Here is a 22,500-nt window from a genome sequence, read left to right as displayed (position 1 = left end):
TATCAAAAAAATCCATGGATAATGAGGCAATTTCATATCCATTACCTTTAATTAATGTATAGAAAAATATGCATCATACATTCTTTCTTCCTTTTTTGCAACGATTCCTACATAAGAATCAAGTCAGAATGTTTCCAAAAGATTTGAAGTGCATTCAAGTTTTCTAAAAGTACAAAGCCATATCAAATCTAGTGTTGTCTGAAGGATCAAATATTTGTCAGTTCCAAGCGCTTTTACAACTCTCAAATAAAATCTTTTCCTTTCATATTTCGTTCCCAAAGCATTCATTTGAACTTCTTAAGTCAATATGGTGCAATATATCTAAGTCAAAGAGCCCACATCTAACATGCACATTTTCACTTGCTTACAGGATCTCCTTACACTGGTTTCACTTCCATGGTGCTCTTGTGGGCTAGCCAGATCTTTTTTTTTTTCCTCCGCTTCTTCATGTGAACCACACACACACCATCTCTCCAACACAGAAAAAAAGCACAATATTCCTACCAATCTAAATTTCTCTTGGCTCACCAGTGCAACAACTTGAGAGTGAGAGCTAAATCTCACCATGCAACTGCTCAGTGTGGGTTTGATAAGCCTCCTCTTCCTCACCGATCCTACCAGTAACTTCACCGTTGACTCTCATAGAATACGAAACTCCTCAGCACAGCTGTAGTCCTTTTAGTCAACACTTCATATAGCTAATGTCAGTCATCTCTATATTCAAGGCTCTTTATAAATGTTTGATCTATGATGCTAAACTCATGACCTTATATTACAACTGATGAAACAAGTAATATATTCAACTGAAGCAGTTTTAAATGTACCAGTAAATTAACTAACTTAGTGTATGGTGCCAACATGTTGCTCATGGCCAAACATTTAATGATTCTATTTTCTTGTTTGTTTGTTTTTAATTCTGTTAATCAGTTAAAGATTAAAAAAATGAACAAAACAAATAAAAATAAAATCCTCTAAAGAAAGTCATTAAACCTTTAGAATTAAGTAGTTATCAGAGTTGAAATATGAGTCACTGGTTATTTTTATTCATCCATATGTACCTCTACTTTCTGCCATAGTCCTTACCTACAATGCCTCTATGGGCTAAACGATCCAACCATAATATCAAATAATATCAAAGGTATAAAAGTAACATTAATTTCTGGAATGATTCTGTTAACACTCTATGGGCTACCAAAAAAAAAAAAAAAAAAAATCTTGTTCATATCTAGAATTATATCAATTACTGTTAATCATCTCCTGGTAACATATGATACATTGAAAAATTAATAACCTGTTAAATATTAAATGATAAAGATCTTTTTTGAAGTTATAAAAAGATAATAGAGAGAACACATTCTTTTAAAGATTCAAATGAACTAATACATCTAAATCAATCAAAAAGTATTTAACAATTATTTAGACTACTTTCGGTAGTTATTAGGTAACAAAAAGAAATTTTAATTCATTTCACCTGTAAATACATATTTTCTTGCTGCTTATTTCTAGGCTACAAACTACCCTACTCTTATCTTTGTTAAATTAATTGTACATTGGTAAAAAAACATGCCTGAGCTAAACAAAATGTAATTCAGAAAACAAAAAACATGTCCCAAGTAACCGTGAAGCCTCGCCTGGTTATACCATATTCAACAATAATACAAACACCTGTGACAACACTCAAGACACTAAGCATATCCAGTAGCTTTAAATCAAACAACAATATTCAACTGTGATGGGAAAGAAAATCAACTGTGATGAAAATAAATCCAATGGACACACGTGAGGAAATCCAAATTTCTTTGCCATGAATATATGAAACCTTCCCATATCCTTGCCATGCATACTCTTCAAAAGAAGCAGTGTTATAACTTGTCTGGATTACTTTTACTTCTGCAGTTCCTATCTTACACCCTGTTTAGGAGCAAATATTCTACAATTATCACATAACCTTACTTGATGAAACAGTAACAGACATGTATGACAATGTTATCTATAATATAAATCACAATTTTGAAAAATATGCAATAATGTGAACAGTTTTCCAAATCAACTGTGTTCAGCTCATAACAACTTATTTCACTGCTTGGTCAATACGATCCTTCTGTGGAGTTATAATGAGAACAACTAATTCTAGAGTTGATGCTTCAGTGGTATGAAGGAGTGAACCTGATCATGATTGATATTGGTAGATGAAAGGATATGGCTCGAAAAGATATCTTGACCACACACATTAGTTGATCAGAATCAGTGTTGCGTATGAGTTTCAAGGGCTCGACATATTGGCAGTGTCCTTTCAGAGCACGAAGATCTGGTGATGATAGGAGAGCATGTTCTCCACGAAGAGGTTGATGGGAGCAATGGCATTCAGGGACATCTGGCCTCCCCGTGGCCACACCAGATTCGGCCCAAAAACAACCGCCAAGTTACTGGCTGTCATCTTGTTCAAGTCACTGCGATCCATTACCTGAGAAGAAGTTGCCAATTTAGTGATAAAAGATACTATGATCAAGAATTCCTGCTAGATTCTAGATACAGCTTTACAATGAAGAAATAGTGAAAAGAACATTTAAATAACAAAATTTTAACATATAATAAATTAAGATATCTTGCTATTTTGACATAGTTTATTGGCTAGGTTTTACGTAATAATTCTGAATACAATGTGTTTAAGCCTGTTTCAAACAATATCATTCCTTCTCCTACTCAGACTTTTTTCAATCTTGCTTAAAAACAGAGTGGACAAAAATGAAGACTTTAGCCAAGATGACTGATTAGAACTGAATTATAGAAACTTAGAACTTCAAAATTCAAACTTAATACACTTACAATAATAGTAAAAATAAATATCAGAGAAGGTACTGATGTGCTTTCTAACCAAATACAATCCTGAAGGTCTCATACCTACATGGTGGAGATTATCTTCCTTAATCCCTCCAAGATTGGACCAGCAATTACATTTCATTTTAATGGTTGCAATACAAGTCTTAATTATTTTACCTTCGACAAGAAGTTAACAAGGAACTTGAGAACGAGGTAGTTGTCCTCCGGTAACTTTTCCAGAAGAATCTGTTTGATGCTGATGAGGCGCTCACTCTTACTCAAACCTGGAAATATTGATGAATTAAGATACAAATATGAAAAAAAGGACCAATTTGTGAACTTAGACAATCAACATCCTTATGTCCTTTCTTCAAATTGCCCATCCAAATGTATCTTAAAAGGAAATAATGATAATAATAATAATACATATTCTAATAACAACAAAGCTGACAGTATGCTAGACTTGGGTTTAGCATACCTTAGACTATTCTGTCAACTTATTTTACTTTCTTTGACTAAGCATAGGTTTTGGTAGTTATGATATAGCAAAGTTAAGGTGAGTTATATAAAAATACAGCATGGTTATCTTAAGTAGTTAGCATTGTATATGAGAAGTTTCACTGTTTTCTTTAATTACATGTATCTTTACTGAGGTGCAGTACCTTAGAGAATGTAACTATAGGGTGTGGTTTAGTTTAATAACATAGATACGATTTTGAAATTGCAGCATCATTAATTAGCATTAATGAGGCTAGATTAAGATTAGACATGGATAAATTTCATATATACATTGATGCAGCAAAGACAAATGCGTTTAGAAGAGGAAAAAATGAAAATTGGTTAGATGACATGAATTCAAGTTATGTAACATCTGATTTTTACTATCATGAAACATTTTTTGAAGGTATATATCAGTCATTCAATGTTCTATTACCAACTGTCAAATTTAATTGATAGGATGTCAGGGTGTTATATCATAAACTGACAACAATATCAGGTGTAATGCCAGAGACAAAAAGGTGTGGTAAGAATAGGCTCATTTTCCTAAAATTAGTGTGTTAACCCATTAGCAGCGGATGGCATGATATGCTGCAAAGACAGAGTCGGTCATAGACGCGGATGGCACCATGCCAGACATGTAAAATAGCCATCCTACTGCACAGACCTTTTTTTAATACCATGACCAATGGGTTAACTTGTATCTAACTTACTTGACCATATCAATGCAGATTTAATATGGCAAATTATGAAAAAGGCTAGATGAAATAAGAGTTTAGAAAGATAAACACCATACACCTTAACTTAAAGCAAATACCAATATCCCAGTTGTGTAAACAAACCTTGAAACTGGATAATTTCATCATAGAGCTCAAAGGTCATGAGTGGTTCCTCAAGTTCCCTCAGGAAAGTCTTGATAATAACAGCTGCAATGTGCACATCAGTCTCCAGTACAAAGTTCACCTCTTCACCCTTGTTGAAGCGTTCCTGGACACTCTTGACCACAGCTGCTGCACCTGAACGACGGAAAAGTCCTTCTGTCTCCAGTGCTGTGGAGAGGTTTGTATTGTTATTGGTTGGTAAGAGAAACTGCATAAGATTTGGCAATAAATAATTCCTACTCAATCCATTGAAGACTTCAAAGTTGGATGACTGGACAACAATTTCTGACTACCAGATGACGTCAACTCTTCCAAGATGGGCCACATTTTGGAAGATGCTCAGCTTGGGCTGAGCATCTTAACCCACACAGGACGGGTGGTACAGCATGTGTACCGCGCATTCAAAAGCAGCCCGGGGCGCGCTCAGTATTGTGCCAGCCATCAATTATTTTTAGGCCTTAATAATTCAACCCCCCCGCATTGGCATTTCTAGGCTCTAGGCTAGAATTCCCCCGTCGGGAATGGGTTAAGATGTGTGTTTTCTATTATTTTCTGGACTTATGGTATGAAATATGAGTCTCTACATGATATACTAGCAAGATAATACTAATTAGAATTTGGTATAATAAGTCATCATAACTGAAGAAATAAGTAATTTGTAATTTCAACAAAAGGAAAAATGCAGTGCAAATGTGATCTGCCTAACAAAAATACCCATCGCATACGGGTTACCTGATGCAGTGATTATATCTAGAAAGCTGCTATTTTCATATAACTATTCATGATATCAAGTTCATCAAACAGTAAACTTCTTCAAAAAGTTATGGAACTAATTCTAGTACTGCAGCCAATGAATGAACCTTACATGTTCTTTATTCCTCTTTAAACTAATCAGAATCAAGTATAACAAGAGCATGACAGACTGCAATGTAAATATAATGTTTATATGAAAGTCCATGATAGAAAGTGCTTGTTACTATATTCAGGATGAATTAAACACAACTGTACAAGACCAATGAATCTTACCATCTGGATGGTCAAGGAATGTTATACAGTTCTTTAGCACAGGAGGGATGGGGTCCTGGTTGTTGGCATCTTTGATGTACTGCAGAGACACCCCAAACTGCTGTGTAGGCAATGGCTTATTTGTTCCTGACCCTGTGGTTTTGGGCAGACTTTTCAACTTGGCAACAAGTTGTTGGTCATGCCTGGAATAAACATTAAATGTGATAATGGTATAAAAACAACTAGTGGTTATGCATTTATTGGCAAAGCATATGGTACTTAATCTAAATAATCTATTCATAATGACCATGTTTTTAATTTTACATAAAAAACATTCACATATACATACATGAACCTCATAAACACCACACAATACTTACTGTTGGACACACTGTGGTATTGGTAGCTGGCTAAGGTGAAGATGCTGCTGAAGTTCATGTAGGTAGTTCACATACATCACCTTTCGTCCAAATTTGGCACTGTAAGACAGATTACAAAATAAGTAAAATGCATGGAAAAATTACTCAAATTTCCAGAAGAGGGAAAAGGTGACAGAAACATACAATATATATATTTAAAAAAAAAAACTATAACATAACTTCAATCACTACATATGTTTAACAATAAACCTCACCACCCCAGCACCACACAAAACATGGACAAACAAACTGACCTAATGGCAGGCTTGAAGATATTGTAAACAACACGGATGAAGTTGGTGGGATGGACGAGATAGAGGGCCTTTAGGTTCTTCTTGTACTTGCGGTCCAGGGCCTTGTATGCCGACCACATCCACGACACTGGGGGCTTGTTCTTGCTGTTGAGGCCATAATGGAAGTAGACCAAGGAGTAGTCCTGCTCCACATACTGGTCTAGGGTGAACATCAGGTACCTGCAAATAGCAACAGTTTTTGGTTAAAATATGGGTTGCTAGTAAGATTCATTCTATGCCTGTGAGTTTATCTGTATATCAGTTCCTTTTCTCCCTTTCTGTGTGTATGTGACTGTGATTGTGATTGAGAAAGAAAGAGGGAGGGGAGAGAGAGAGAGAGAGAGAGAGAGAGAGAGAGAGAGAGAGAGAGAGAGAGAGAGAGAGAGAGAGAGAGAGAGAGAGAGAGAGAGAGAGAGAGAGAGAGAGGAGAGAGAGAGAGAGAGAGAGAGAGAGAGAGAGAGAGAGAGAGAGAGAGAGAGAGAGAGAGAGAGAGAGAGAGAGAGGAGAGAGAGAGAGAGAGAGGAGAGAGAGAGAGAGAGAGAGAGGAGAGAGAGAGAGAGAGAGAGAGAGAGAGAGAGAGAGAGAGAGAGAGAGAGAGAGAGAGAGAGAGAGAGAGAGAGAGAGAGGAGAGAGAGAGAGAAAGAGAGAGAGAAAGAGAGAGAAGAAGAGAAAGAGAAAGAGAAGAGAGAGAGAGAAGAGAGAGAGAGAGAGAGAGAGAGAGAGAGAGAGAGAGAGAGAGAGAGAGAGAGAGAGAGAGAGAGAGAGAGAGAGAGAGAGAGAGAGAGAGAGAGAGAGAGAGAGAGAAAGAGAAGAGAGAAAGAGAGAAGAGAAAAGAGAGAGAGAAGAGAGAGAGAGAGAGAGAGAGAGAGAGAGAGAGAGAGAGAGAGAGAGAGAGAGAGAGAGAGAGAGAGAGTGTGTGTGTGTGTGTGTGTGTGTGTGTGTGTGTGTGTGTGTGTGTGTGTGTGTGTGTGTGTGTGTGTGTGTGTGTGTGTGTGTGTGTGCGCGCGTGTGTGTCTGTGTTTGTATTAGGACAAAGATAAATTCTTTTCTTCTCGAAATACCATACTGGATGCAAGCATTGAAACTTATCAAGCGTAATCTAATATTCAGAATAAGCAAAGCTTAGGTTCTCCCTTTCTCCCTGCCCTCTCCTGAGCCCCGAATTTGCTACCTTGGCCTTTTCTTGAGTTACATAACCTTTTCCTATCTTCTTTTTCGTCGGAGCTACGGTATTCACGTCTCTCTTTGCATACTTATTATATTTAAAGGGACCTTGAAATCTAAATCGTTGGTATTCTACAAAAGTGTGTGTGCGTGAGTACGTGAGTGAGTGAGTGAGTGAGTGAGTGAGTGAGTGAGTGATTGAGTGAGTGTGAGTGAGTGATTGATTGAGTGAGTGAGTGAGTGAGTGTGTGTGTGAGAGTGTGTGTGTGTGTGAGAGTGCGTGTGCGCGCATTAGTGTGTATGTGTAAATGCATTTAAATATGTCAATAAATGATTCTTTTTCATCAATCAACACGTTTCACTTACTTGAGGAATTTCTCATGGTTGAAATATTTGTTGCTGGGCAGCTTGCAGGCGGACACGACGATCACCTTTCGGCCGTACGTGTCGTCGCCGATGATATCGACGATCCCGTGTCTGGCGATGTCCGTGAAGTCGTTGTCGTCCGTGAAGGTGTGGTGCAGAGCCTGCTCGTCCTCTTCCCCGAGGGCGCTGCCCAGCTCCGCCTCGAAGTTCTCCTCGATCGTTCCATCTGACACCGGCGACTCGAGGTAGTCTGTGGCCGCTGGGAGGAGCTCCTGGAGATCTGCGGAGGAACGGAAGACGGTTAGGGCGGTGTTGCTGCGGGCGCTTGGCTCTCTCTGGGTAGGGAAAGGGCGGAAAGGCTGGATTACTGCTGTTGAAGGTTTTTGTTGTTGGTGTTACTCCGGTGCTGTCGCGTGTTCACATTTCCAAGAGCAGGAACTTCCGGGATATTTTAAAGACACCGTGTCAAATAATTTTCTGCTGCTAAATACAGTACTCCTCAGAACATTAGGTCTGCGTATAAAAGATGGTACATAAAACGTGTGTTGACCGCTAATACATTTCCAAACGATCTGATGATGTGGTATCCACCAAAGGGCAAGTTACAATTATATAACCTTTAGCAAAATTCCAAATATCTGCTAGGATATCCCGGCACGCACTAACGAATTAAACATCGAGGAAACCCTTGACTCTCCTTTCCCTGATGTTGCTCTTCCATGCCTGGACCCCCCACCCCCACCCCACCCCACCGCATCTAACAACACGAGAGGCGGAAGACGGAGACGGAGAGCGAGCCAGATGAGAGCGCTGGGAACGAGCTCAAGGGAGGAGCCGCTACAATCAGGTCCGGCGGCGGAAGTAATTGCAGAGCGATGCGAGCGGCAATGACGGTGGCATTACCGCGATTCTCAAGCAATGCAGTGCTACTATTAATACTACTCCTATGCTGGCTTGCCTGTGCGTGCTGATGTGCGCGCGAGCTTATCTGCAGCCTCCCTCAGGATAAGCTCATCTCCCCCAGCGAATCAGAGAGAAAGTTGGCGAAATCTTAACAAAATGCACAGCGTTGCGAAACGATATAGAAGTTTAAACAAAGTTGTGGTTTACAAAGCAAAAGTACCCAACTGCGTTGATCCCATTCCCAAAACACACACACAAGAACAATATAGAAAATGCGCGCGCGCGAGAGAGAAAGAGAGAGAGAGTGTGTGTGAGAGAGAGAGAGAGAGAGTGTGTGTGTGTGTGTGTGTGTGTGTGTGTGTGTGTGTGTGTGTGTGTGTGTGTGTGTGTGTGTGTGTGAGTGAGAGAGAGAGAGAGAGAGAGAGAGAGAGAGAGAGAGAGAGAGAGAGAGAGAGAGAGAGAGAGAGAGAGAGAGAGAGAGAGAGAGGGGGGGGGGGGGTACATTAAACACAGAGTGTAATGGCAGCGGAAGTATTTGAGGTGAAGAACATATCACTCTGCGTCTCAACTCCCTTATGATCTCGCTTCCTTCTCATCTCTTTCTCTCCTTCGCTTTCCCCTCATTGTAAGGTTGCATGATTATCTAATTACGTTTTCTGAGGTCACTGTCGGGCATTAAACCCAGCTATCATCACACTGCTTACAGGTTCTTTCCTAATGTCTGATTTGTTTTTGGCGTTTGTTTATGCGGTCTTCTCTCCATTCCTCTTCCTCTTCTCTGTGTCTATACCCGTCTCTCACTGTTAAACATACATACATTCATTCATTCATTCATTCATTCACTCGCTCACTCACTTACTTAAACATACATCCACACCCACCCACAGACAGACAGACGGACACACACACACACACACACACACACACACACACACACACACACACACACACACACACACACACACACACACACACACACACACGAACACGCACACACACACACACGCAGCGGGAAGTTTCGGCAATGATTAACTAACGTTCACTCTTACGTTCGGATTTTTTGGGGGGAAATGCTAGTGTCACACGATTTGCAGCACTGCGCAGGGAATTTCGGCAATGATTAACTAACGTTCACTCTTACGTTCGGATTTTTTGGGGAAATCTCTCTCTCACACGATTTCAGCATCGCAATGGCACTCTCTCTCTCCCATCTCTTGCTCTCTCTCTCTCCCATCTCTTGTTCTCTCTCTCTCCCATCTCTTGCTCTCTCTCTCTCCCATCTCTTGCTCTCTCTCTCCCATCTCTTGCTCTCTCTCTCTCTCTCTCCCATCTCTTGCTCTCTCTCTCTCCCATCTCTTGCTCTCTCTCTCTCCCATCTCTTGCTCTCTCTCTCTCCCATCTCTTGCTCTCTCTCTCTCTCCCATCTCTTACTCTCCCTTTCTCCCATCTCTTGCTCTCTCTCTCTCGATTTACAAGATGTAACTACCGCTGTTTCGATTTCCAGCTGTGTCAGTCATATTCAGGGTACACTTTCTCCTTCCTTCTCGCAGTATATGTCTGTTAGTTTGTCTTACTGTTTCTCTTCTAACTATTTATCTAACTAATTAACTAACTATCTAATTAACTATCTATCTATCTATCTAGATAACTATCTATCTAACACACGAACTATCGAACTAACTCACTTCCCTCATTTCCCCAACCCTCTCCCGTCCCTCCCTACCTTCCTTCCTCCGTTCCCATTCCTCCCTCCCTTCCTTCCTTCCTCCCTCCCTTCCTTCCTTCCCTACTCCCTCTCCCTTTTCTCAGCGCTTTCCACGAGACAGAAGTACTCCCGTCGCAGATGGAGCCCCCGGCCCCAAACGCGTTGCCACCAGCTGGTAAACACACTGGGTCTATGTGCGTTCTTCATCCCCGGGCAATACACTTCACTGACAAACATGTGCCGATCAATATACTTTCCATGGACGAAATATGGTGGGTTAGCAATAGGGAGACAGATGGAAGGTTGGACGAAACGAAAGATAAACAGATAAATAGGTAGATGGATTGAGTGTCTAGTAAATGAACTGTTGCTTACCCTTAAAATTAAAGAAAGTTAAGAATAAAGATAAGAGAAAGTAATAAAAATATACATACATGTACATATATACATACATATATGTGCATGTGAAGGGGGGTCTGTGCCTCGGTGTTTGGGTGGGTGTATGAGTTGATGCGTGCGTGGGTGCGTGCGTGCGTGGGTGCGTGCGTGCGTGGGTGCACACGTGGGTGGGTGCGTGTGTCTGCCTGTCTGTTTTGCCTTGGGCTCATGTATAGATTGTAAACCCTCAGTGCAATCTCTTGCTTTAATATAATTTCTATGTGATATCTGTGATTCTCTTCAGACAACCTCTTTCCTTACACACTGTGTTGATTATGTGTGAAAGTCTCGTGGCTTCACGCTTTGCCGAAAATGTTTAGTGTTTGATGCGCCATAAACTCCTTTGAACTCTGCACAAAGCAACCCATTTAAAAAGTACACGCTTCCGAGTTGCCTTTATAAAGCTGATGAAAAATCCCAATGACTTGCACGATCCGAAGAGACTAAAAATATAGAAAGAAAAAAAAAACAATGCTGATTTCCCACGACCGCCCTAGCACACTGATTGCCTGTCTGTCTGTATGTATGTCTGTTCTCTCTCTCTCTCTCTCTCTCTCTCTCTCTCTCTCTCTCTCTCTCTCTCTCTCTCTCTCTCTCTCTCTCTCTCTCTCTCTCGCTCTCTCTCTCTTTCTATTTATCACTCACACTCACTCACTGACTCACGCACACACCAACTTATATTCAGAAATACCTTTATAACCTGAACTAGTGTTCATAATCATAATCTCAACCTATAAAATGCATATCAAAATAGAAATCGTAGCACAAATAGCTTTATGCAAAACAAAAAAAAAGGGAAACAAAGAAAAATATCGCAACCGTGAGCCTCCTGCTAGTGTTTGTTTGTTTGCTTAGACCCAACAAGGGCTTGGATCTGTTCACACACCTCGGCACATATAAACAGACAGAGGTAGTCACTCTAGCAATTTCACGTGAGGCGATATTAAGCTTAATCTAGTACATTTGGACCTGAAAACATAGCACAAGGAAATGAAAGTCTCATCATGATCATTAGAGTCTCTCTTATAACCTTCATCATTATTATCAATTTTATCATCGTCATTATTATCAATATAAATCAATATCATTTATAATAAAACACAGCCGCAGTAAGAATGACATTTATTCATTCTTACTGTGGCTGTGGTTATCATAACTAAGCGTCTTTTTTGTGATTAGTGAAATTCTTCATTAACTCTTACCCTGAACTTTTTTCAATCAATTCTAAACTATAAACCGAAAATATAGATGGTATTTTTGGTCAGAAAATGTGATACATACCCCCCCCCCCTTCTCTCTCTCTCTTTAACCTACGACTGTTTACCCAACGTGAGGAAGCGCAAACATCTATAGGGAGGCTGGAAAGGTTAGGAACACAGTTTGAAACACACACGTTGATGAGTACGTACGAGTTTCCAACATGTGTGCAAAGAAAGGTGAACTGATGAAAAAGAATCGCACGTAGCTTTCCCTCACCCTCCCCCACCCTCCCCTTACCATCCCCACCTCTCCACATCTGTTCCACTATGTGCTGAGTAAAAGTGAAACCTGAGCAGCGAGAACTTCGATGAACAATGGCGGGTGCGTGAAGGAAGAGGGAATTCAGAAGCAGACACACACCCACACACACATACAAACACCCCCCCCCCACACACACACACCCACACCCACACCCACACACTCACTCACTCACTCACTCACTCATTCACTCACACACACACACACACACACACACACATACACACTCACTCTCTCTCACACACACACATACACACTCACTCTCTCTCTCATACACACACACACACACACACACACACACACACACACACACACACACACACACACACACACACACACACACTCACTCTCTCTCTCTCTCTCTCACACACACACACACACACACACACACACACACACACACACACACACACACACACACACACTCACTCACTCACTCACTCACTCACACACACACACATACACACTCACTCACTCACACACACACACATACACATACACATACACACTCACTCACTCACTCACTCACTCACTCACACACGTATATATATACCGTACATATAAACAGAGACACGAGCTGAGATGGTTATACAAGATTGTATGGCATGCACGACTGGCCATGCTTTTATTCGTCGGATAACGGTAACGTGACAGAGCACCCAGCAACGCCTGCAAACTTCGCACATACTTTAACGAACGAATTACGTACCTCGCACACTTCTATCTTTCCCTTGGCAAATAATAAGCACTCTTCTGGCGACCCACCCACCTTTCTCATCCATGGCGGAAGTACGGGGGTCCTTCACTGGTCTCCTCTCACAGAGGAGAGACATAACACGGTTCCCTAAATACAGATGATGTAAATGCCAGGGGATCTCGAAGCACTTGTCTGAATGCGTGGACGACGGCGCGAATCACTACATACAGGTGATACAGGTGTCCGGGACTCTCGAAGAACGAGTCCGAAAGCGTAGACGGAGGCGCGAGCAACCTGGCGTCGCTGCCTGGCTTCAGTGCACGTGTAGGCCACTCTACTCCTTTCCTCCCTCCGCCTCCGCCGCCGTCGGTCGCCAACTCAGCCGCGCTTCGCCAACACAGTCGGTTCTAGTTTCCGGTGCCGCTGCAACGCCGTCGCCTTTCATCCTGACACCCTTTGTGTTGCAATCCTCGTAGCAATCGCTGCATCCCCCGGCCTTCCTGACAACCACAAACTACCATGGATTTATCACTATAGTGGCCGCGTAACCACAGCTACCGACACCTGTGTTCTTGCACTCTACAGGTGTACGTGAGTGCGCGAGCGTTGCACCTCTCGGCGCACAAAGTCCCGTAATTTCCAACATAGATAACGACAATGATGTTGTTTTTTTTATCTGATATCTATTTATCAACTGATGGCATTAATAGGATCGACGCTTCCTCATAACGTATAAACGGATACTGGGTTAACTGCAGAAAAGAATAACCCAGAATGTTTCAATATAGCCACTGGAAGTGGAAGAGAAATGTCAGGGATGAAAAATAAAATACGTCAGTCATTCACCGAGCGAGGATGAGCAGCTGTTAAGACAAAATGCAGTTTCTGGAGACTTTTGCGGGAAAGTAGATTAGCCAAAGTAGAACATCCTGGTTTATCAATTATCTTTATCTTCATCATTAAAAATGGATATCATTTGCATAAACAAATGAGCACGTTAATCATACTCTTTATAGATTCTCGGATGCCTTCTTTTACCAGGCTTGAACATATTTCTTGATGCTCAACCAGACCTGGCGGATTTTCTTTATAGAGTCTAGACAGAATTCCCAATTATTTCACTTCCACATTTTAAATTGTCACTAACATAATTTACATTATTAGTAATATAATTAACTTTTACAATAAAGGATTAGAACATGAATCATAAATTTAATATAATGGCCACACGTGGGACTTCTAATGATGCAATAATCAACATTGCTCCCTTCCAACTCGGATCTAATGTCATATTCGAAGACTTTAGAAATATTCAATTCCATTTAATTCCTCACTGCTGCCATCATTACCATTCATTCCATTTTCTGCTTTCTTCTGTTTTCCTATTTGAAAATATAAGCATTAAGAAATTCTTTCGTTAGGAATAGAAAACCAAAGATGACTCACTCTTGTCCTCTCCGGCACAAAGCTCGGCACTTGGAAAACGTGTAAGCCACCCACTGCAGGACAAACTTCACAAATTTTTGTTTTTCTTTATCCACAGCATATTTCTTCCATCACATAAGCACACATTCACGTAAGGTAACTGTTCTCCCCCGCCTCAAGTAAACAACCAGGCACCTTACAAAGAATTTTTAATAATAATAATAATAATAATAATAATAATAATAATAATAATAATAATAATAATAACAATAATAATAATCATGATAATAATATATGCATGCATATATATATATATATATATATATATATATATATATATATATATATATATATATATATATATATATATATATATATATATATATAAAGAGATTCATTAACTGCACGAGTGACATTTTCTTTTTCTTTACTTTCCTCGTTGAATCTCCATTTCATTCAGCTTACTCCCACCCAACGCTTCGCTGCAAGATGCACTCCTTCATTCTCCCTCCCCTCCCCCTCCCCCTCTACTCCTCACCCTTCCTCTACCCCAATCTCCGTAACGCAGTTATTGATCTCCGCATAAAAATGCAAGGCGGCCACTTTGAATTTCGCCTCGTTTCCCCTTTATCTTTGTTCCTCCCCTTCTCCTTCTCCTTCTCCCCTCGCTTACCTTCGTACCTTATTCCTTCTCCCTCCTCTCCCTTTCACAAACTCCACAAGGCATCATTTCCGTACCCGCTATGCTCCAACTACAATAAGATTCCCGTCATTACCCCTCCCCCCCCTCCACCACCCCATCTTACACCCCCCCCCCCATTCCTACTACGGGAACAAGACCTCCGAGTTATTAATTTATCGACATTTTGCATGTTGGTTTTCCTTTTCCTTTTGAAATCACGCTTGGTCGCGGGTTCCGCCAGGTGGGCCCTCCCACGATAAATCACTTTCTCGTGTGCGTAAGAGAATGAGAATGAGAGAGAGAGAGAGAGAGAGAGAGAGAGAGAGAGAGAGAGAGAGAGAGAGAGAGAGAGAGAGAGAGAGAGAGAGAGAGAGAGAGAGAGAGAGAGAGAGAGAGGGAGAGAGAGGGAGAGAGAGAGAGAAGGAGAGAGAGAGGAGAGAGAAGGAGAGAGGAGAGAGAAGGAGAGAGAAGGAGAGAGAAGAAGAGAGGAGAGAGAAGGAGAGAGAGAGAGAGGCAGGGGGAGGGGAGAAGAGGGAGAGAAAGAGAGGGAGGGGGACGGGGAGGGAGAGGGGGAAAGGGAGAGAAAAAGAGAGGGAGGGAGGAGGTTGGAGGGAAGGGAGGGAGGGGGGAAAAGAAAGAGAAAGAAAGAGAAAGAGAGAGCGAGTGAGAGAGAGACGCTCAACCCCTCATTACGCAAGCCAGGCGAGCCCTAATAACCTCTTATCAACCCAAGGGCGAGAGGTCTAGACTCTGCGGACGAAATCGTGGCGCTCCTCTCGAGTTTCCGTTATTTGTCGACGTCCTCAGAGTCTTCTCCCGTGGCGGCCTCACGAGCCTCCCGTGAAGAGGACTCTCTCCGCCTCCATCCGTCAGTCTGGCTCTTGGGGTTCCGGAGGCCGTGACAAGGACTTTTCCCTCTCGCTTTTTAATATCGCATGTTATATCCTACTCATCTATTTGTTTTATTCGATTCTTTATTGTTTTGTACTTCCTCCTCTTTAGAATATGTATATGAATATAAATATATATGGATACGTACGTTATATATATATATATATATGTGTGTGTGTGTGTGTGTGTGTGTGTGTGTGTGTGTGTGTGTGTGTGTGTGTGTGTGTGTGTGTGTGTGTGTGCGCGCGCGCGAGTTAGTGAGTGAGTGAGTGAGTGTGAGTGCGTGCGCGTGCATGTTCGTGTATATATATGAATATATATATATATATATATATATATATATATATATATATATATATATATATATATATATATATATATAATGCGTGTGTGTGTGTGTGTGTGTGTATATATATATATATTATTATAGATATAAATATCATATATATATATAATATATATATATAAATATAATTTATGTGTGTTGTGTATATATATATATTATATATATTATATCTATTATAAAAATATATAATTATCTTATCTTTGCATATATATAACATCATATCCAATCTATCATTTATCTATTCCACATACATACATAATTCCAATGGCTTATTCCAATGGCTTGCAACTTACTGCGCGCCGTCATACGTCAATTAACGATGATTGATTTGGTCTGATCGCCGAATAGAGCTCGCTTACACCTCATTTTCTCGACATTCCCTTTGAACACCAAACGCGTACTGCATCCTCGTTTTCAGTAAAGAGTGAAAAGATATTCGAATGTTTAAAAGAAATCTTGTTCTATCCATATGGCTAGAAAGCAAACCTTTATGAAAATACATGCGTACTACAAACCTTTCTATAGTGAGTCACACTGGCAATGAATTCTAATCTAATCAGCTGGGCTAGGGTCAACTCACCATTAAACTATTCCTCACAATCCGCCACTTTTCGCCTAAGCTTCCTAACGAACCAGGAAACCAAGACCTTAACAATAACCCAATAAATGACAAACCGAGATGCCAAGAACCCAACCATCACCCCTGGCAGCGATTGCATAACCTCGTCCGGTGGGGTGACGCGCGAGAGGGGGAGGCGACACGCGACGATATCAGCTGGCAATGAAGACGGCCGGTCGATCTGCCTCGTCGCCGCGGCAAATGACACCCCCGGAGACCGACGTCTTCCGTTAAAGGGATGCGTCTCACGGGTCGTCATGGGATCAAGGGACGAGTGCGCAGCTCGCGCCTCTCCAGCGAGGGGAGTTTCGAAGCAATGTTGCTTAGGGCGCTGCTCCAAAAGGTTCTCTTGCCGAAGACAGAAAAAAGAAGGGCAATCCATCGCCAGTATTTTTATTTATTTTTTTTGTGCCTGTTTGTACCTCATCTTATCTAACTTTAAACACACCCACACTTATTCACTCCCTCACTCAGTGAAAGAATGAGTGAGTGAATTCTCTCTCTCTCACTCATGAACCTCTTCCTACTCCCTCCCCCAGCACCCTCGCGGCATCTGTATGCGGTCAGCGCCGGAGTACAAAACCATCGCACGCACATCCCATTACTATATTTGCCAGGCCTCGCCCCTTCCCCCTCCCCCTCCTCCCTCTTCCCTTTTATTCTCCCGTATCTCGACTCTCCTTCTCTCATCTCCCCCCTCCTCCCTTCTTCACTATCTCCCCCTCTCCCTCCCCTTCCGCAATCTTCTCTTTCTCCTCTTTCCCACCCCCTTTTCACTCTCCCCCCTCTCCTCCCCTCCCCCTCCATTTTCTTACTCTTCTCCCTCTCCTCTCCCCTACCTCCCCTTCTTCACTCTCCCCTCTCTCCTCCTCTCTCCCTCCCCACCTTCACTCTTCACCCTCTCTCATCTCCCCATTCTCTTCCTCTGTCAATCAATGCTGTCTGGCAGTGACACTGATGCTGCATCCCCGTAAGGGAAAGAGAGAGGTGAGAAATGAACATGTGAGAAAAAGTCGTAATAAGAAAATGGCGAAGCTGGAGAAAAAAGAGAAGCAAAGTAGTAGAAGAGAAACAAGGAAAAAACACGACATACGAGAGAGGGAACAAGAAAATCGTAAATATTTCCAAAGTCAAAATAATTGATGAAATCAAAATGAAGAGAGAGAGAGAGAGAGAGAGAGAGAGAGAGAGAGAGAGAGAGAGAGAGAGAGAGAGAGAGAGAGAGAGAGAGAGAGAGAGAGAGAGAGAGAGAAGAAACCGGAAAGAAAGTAACATTAATCTCCATTTGTCGCCCCTGAAACACCCACTCACGAATGGAAATCGATCTTCGCAAAAAAAGAGAAAGAAAGAAAAAAAAAGTGTCACCACGGGTCGCTTCTCTCCCTCGCAAAGAGATACATATGTTTTTCAAAAAATTTCAATCTGAAGACTTTTTTTAGGTGAACGAAATGGATGCCAAGGTAATTTCCGACATCAAGACCTGAAAACATTTTTCAGAATCACGTAATTTCCAACAGCCTCTGTACACGAAACCCGATATTCGTCCCTGCAATCACCCGAAAATGCGTCCTTGATTAAAATACCTAAATGCCAGCTGATAACTTCGATCAGATGCCAAGGGCGATCGGATGGGCGACTCCCCCCCCCTCCACCCCACACCCCAACCCCTTATGAATATGCAAATGACACGGGATGCGATGCATGGCTTCGAGCGAGCGGTGAGTCATACGGGGCCATGTCTTTCGCCTATGTCATCCCTGCGGGCGCTCTCTCTTTATTGCATCCTCTCTTTCTCCTTTTCTTTTTCTGTCTTCCCTCCTCCTCCTCCTCTTTACTTTCTTTCGTTTATGTCAGCCTTGAGGGGCTCTTCTCTCTTGCAATTTCCTTATTTTCCTATCACTGATATCATCATCATCATTATTTTCTTTCGCTTTTATCCTTCGGATGGTTCTTTCCTCTCTTTCGCAATAACTAGTTCATCAGTTGGTCGTAATATTCTAATTCCCGCTATCATCAATACCATCATTATTATCATCACCATTATCGGCATTTAATTTCCTTGATTTCTTTCCTTCGATGTCCCTTCATACTTACATCGTCATCATCTTCATCACATCCACCACTACCATCCTCATCCTTACAATCATCATTTTGTAATGGTGATGATAATGATAATGGTCACCACCGCCACCACCATCAACACCACAATATACCACAATCCTATATCCTTAATCCCCACTCCTTAGCCTTAGTATTCTTCTCACTTCACAACACGACTGGCGTTTAAGGGAAGGGCTATTTATACACTTCATATCATCCTTATTGAGAGCCATGACTAAACACTTAAAACTTAATCGCTTTTAACCTGAGAGAGAGAGAGAGAGAGAGAGAGAGAGAGAGAGAGAGAGAGAGAGAGAGAGAGAGAGAGAGAGAGAGAGAGAGGTAGATAGGGGGAGAGAGGAGGAGAGAGGAGGAGAGAGAGAGAGAGAGAGAGAGAGAGAGAGAGAGAGAGAGAGAGAGAGAGAGAGAGAGAGAGAGAGAGAGAGAGAGAGAGAGAGAGAGAGAGAGAGAGACAGAAAGATGACAATGATGATGTAATAATAATGATGCTACTAATATCAATAATGTTAATAACACTAATAATAATAACACAACATTATAATAATGAAAGTAATGATGATAATAATCAGAAGAATTTCATCAATAACAATAATGCAAATAAGAAAAACAACAAGAAGAATACGAGACGACTCAACGCAACAAAACAAGCAGTAAGTTAAGCATAAGAATGCAGCAATTGCAAGAATCGTGCACTGTCGATACAACGTGACGTCATTGCCACATCCGCGCACGAAGTACACGCAGGTGGCAACGGCGTGCAGTAAGGTGAGATGCCTCGGTGAGTACAAACCACATGCCTCTTGTGCCTAGTACATGATATCTTAGTCTGTCCGTGTATCTCTTTTTGGAGAGGAGGAGGAGGAGGAGAAGGAGGAGGAGGAGGAGGAGGAGGAGGAGGAGGAGGAGGGACGAGGAAGATGATGATGACGACGACGATAATGATGATGGTGAGGAGGAGAAGAGGAGGAGGAGGAGGAGGAGGAGGAGGAGGAGAGAGGGAGGAGGAGAGAGGAGGAAAAAAGGGGGAGGAGGGGAGGAGGAGGAGGAGGGGAGGGGGAGGAGGAGGGGAGGGAGGGAGGGAGGGAGGGGGAGAGAGAGAGAGATAAAGAGAGAGAGAGAAGAGGAAAGGGGAGGAGAAGAGAGAGAAGAGGGAGAGGAGAGAGAAGGGAGAGAGAGAGAGGAGAGAGGGAGGGAGGGAGGAGAGAGAGAAGAGAGAGAGAAAGAGAAAAAAAGAGAGAGAAAGAGAGAGGGGAGAGGAGAGAGAGAGAGAGGGAGAGAGAGAAGAAGAGAGAGAGAGAGAGAGAGAGAGAGAGAGAGAGAGAGAGAGAGAGAGAGAGAGAGAGAGAGAGAGAGAGAGAGAGAGAGAAAGAACGAGAAAGCGAGAGAACGAGACAGAGAGTAAAATCGAAGCCCTTACAAATCAAATCAACTCCGGATCAAACGAAGTTCGTCCAGCCTATTATTCATCCTACTCCCATGATACTCCGGCTAATCAGCCTCGAGTCCAGAGCAAGACAAAGGGAACGTTAATTAAGATAATTACGGCAAACAAACGATTGCGTCATCGCCACTAATTACGCGTTCCATGGTAGTGCTGCATCTTCACCCTTAAGTGGCTGCCAATTACCCACCTTTTCAACACTGCCTCGGCGTACAGAGACCAGTGTGGTCACGCCTCACGCGTTAGGCTGCTGCCATGTTTTTCACCCCTCCCCCATAATTAATTCATACATTTATTTATTTACAGTTCAGATACGTACTATCGTCATGTTTACTGTCGTTCTGGCGCGCGTATGAGTATATCTGGTTGTGTATATATAAAAGCAAGCCCCGCCTATAGGGTATCGTAATTGCCTGACAGCTGTCATGCGTCACCTCCACAGCCATCTCCTGGCCCGACCTCCCACTCCCGAATCTCGCATCCTCTCGCTTTGTTTTCGGATCATGTATCTCCTTCACACTCCTTCTGCCCCCCCCCCCTCCTCTCTCTCTCTCTTTCCCGTCACGCTTAAAAAAAAGAGTAATGACTTCATGAAACCTTCACACGCACGTGAGGGTCGTCCACGTGACCATCACGCTGGAATGCATCGTAGATCACGTGATCTTTTGATAAATATGGTTAGCACAAGCATGAAATTGGGTTAACACATATAAACTATTACTCTTCCTATTTCACCTCTTCCCCCTTGCATCATTTCATTCACCTTCTGCAATAGTGTATGGGGTTGTTGTTTCTACCCCCCCTCCCTTGCTCCTTTTTTACGGCCTCGAGGCGATTACACGAGTTCGACCAGGTGTCTGCCTTCAGGCCACGCACGTGTTTGTTCACTGTTGGTGCGCATGGCTACTGACACACTTAGTCTCGCCACTACGATGGTTTTGCACTTTCGCTCCCACGCGTACATGAGTACAGATAAATTGATAGATGCGGCAGTCAACATATAAACGCACAGACTGTATATGCACAACTCAAACTCGTACATAAACACCCATTTGCCAACATACCCATAAACGTATGTATGCGAGCACATACACACACGCACGGACAGACACGTAAAAACGCATACATACATGCATTTCCGGAAGTCACTGCAGCACTACGACATAAACACAATGCCAACTATTTCCAGGGTCCAAAAAGGCTTGAAATTAATCCAAGAAAAGCCCGGCAAAAGTGCGTGTAACTTCCTGTTGGCCTTCCAAACCATACGGTCAACATGAGACGGTAATTCGTGGGCGCAACTTTGCCTTTCCTCCCTTCTCCCCTCACCCCTCCTTGCTTGAGTCTTCATTTTTCTTCTCATTTTCCACATTTTCCTCTACACTTCTCCCTCCTTTCTTCCCTCCCTTTCATTCTTTCCTTTTTCCTTTTCTCTCTCTCCTCTCCCCTCTTATTCTTCCCCATCCTCTCTCACCTGTCCCTCTTGTTCTTTCCTATTTTCTCTCCTCTTTCCTTCCTTTTCTCCTTTTCCTCCCTCTCGCTCCCCTCCCCCCTCTCCCTCTCTCTCTCTCCCTCCCCCTACACCGTCGACACTCCCGTTATTCCGCGCCGTCGCCGCCTCGACGCCGGGGTTCCTTTGGTTCCGTTCCTTCCTCTTTGCGGTCGCCGCCGTAACTGCCCCGACCCGTCATTACTGGCTACCGTGTCCCATACAGAACTGGCGTCGTTCGCTACTGTACCCTTCTAGCACCATCGCAGATCGCTGTTATGACGTTCTAGAATCACCGTCGATTGTTTTTACCTCCCCCTCACCTTCATTCACTCGGTCGTCTATCTATTATAATTTCAGATACGCACTATCGTCATTTTCTAGTGTCGTTCTGGCGTGCGCGTGTGTATAGCTGGCTGTATATATATTTCTAAAAGCTTTTCTAACACCACTGGCGTTCAATATCTCGTCCTTCTAGCACCCTCTCCGGTCATTCTAGCACGTTTCTAGAACCTCAGAACAGACTATTCAGGATTTCAAGTCCAGGCTTTCAGGATTTACCCGTCCATTACGAACGATAAAGAGACGGCTCTGACGGCTTGCCCACAACGACCATGCAACACAACAACTCTTCAACACTGTGCGCCAAACCGAAAGAGGAGGAGGAGAGAGGGAGAGAAAAGAAGCGAAGGAATCAAAAGAGACAGCCAGAAGGATAAGAGAAGACAAAAAAAAAAATAATAAAAAGAACGAGAAAAGAGAAAGCCTTACAGGACGAA

At 42.5% G+C, this 22,500-nt stretch overlaps 1 protein-coding gene across 3 annotated transcripts in view; it reads right to left on the bottom strand.

The window, feature by feature from the left end:
• The window catches only part of RhoGAP68F (Rho GTPase activating protein at 68F), a 108,489-nt gene that overhangs the window by 1,901 nt on the left and 84,088 nt on the right, over positions 1 to 22,500 (bottom strand). For 2 of the 3 annotated variants that reach the window (XM_086542198.1, XM_086542191.1), the window contains 7 exons: positions 7,447 to 7,726; positions 5,878 to 6,096; positions 5,585 to 5,683; positions 5,226 to 5,407; positions 4,161 to 4,367; positions 2,998 to 3,104; positions 1 to 2,464 (listed from right to left, as the gene is read on the bottom strand). The exon at positions 1 to 2,464 is cut by the window's left edge and continues 1,901 nt beyond it. In XM_086542198.1, the coding sequence (XP_086398324.1) occupies positions 2,294 to 2,464; positions 2,998 to 3,104; positions 4,161 to 4,367; positions 5,226 to 5,407; positions 5,585 to 5,683; positions 5,878 to 6,096; positions 7,447 to 7,726 (1,265 nt within the window). In that variant the 3' untranslated portion in view covers positions 1 to 2,293. Of the gene's footprint in view, positions 2,465 to 2,997; positions 3,105 to 4,160; positions 4,368 to 5,225; positions 5,408 to 5,584; positions 5,684 to 5,877; positions 6,097 to 7,446; positions 7,727 to 12,779; positions 13,305 to 22,500 lie in introns of those variants that run through there. The other variant, XM_043009125.2, reaches the window with a different exon arrangement.

This window comes from Penaeus japonicus, unplaced genomic scaffold (genome assembly GCF_977035675.1).
Source record: "Penaeus japonicus unplaced genomic scaffold, GWHDUDI00000001_assembly GWHDUDI00000001, whole genome shotgun sequence".
Lineage (NCBI taxonomy): Eukaryota > Metazoa > Arthropoda > Malacostraca > Decapoda > Penaeidae > Penaeus > Penaeus japonicus.
The sequence above is the reverse complement of the archived record's forward strand: the minus strand, read 5'-3'. Positions and strand labels throughout refer to the sequence as shown.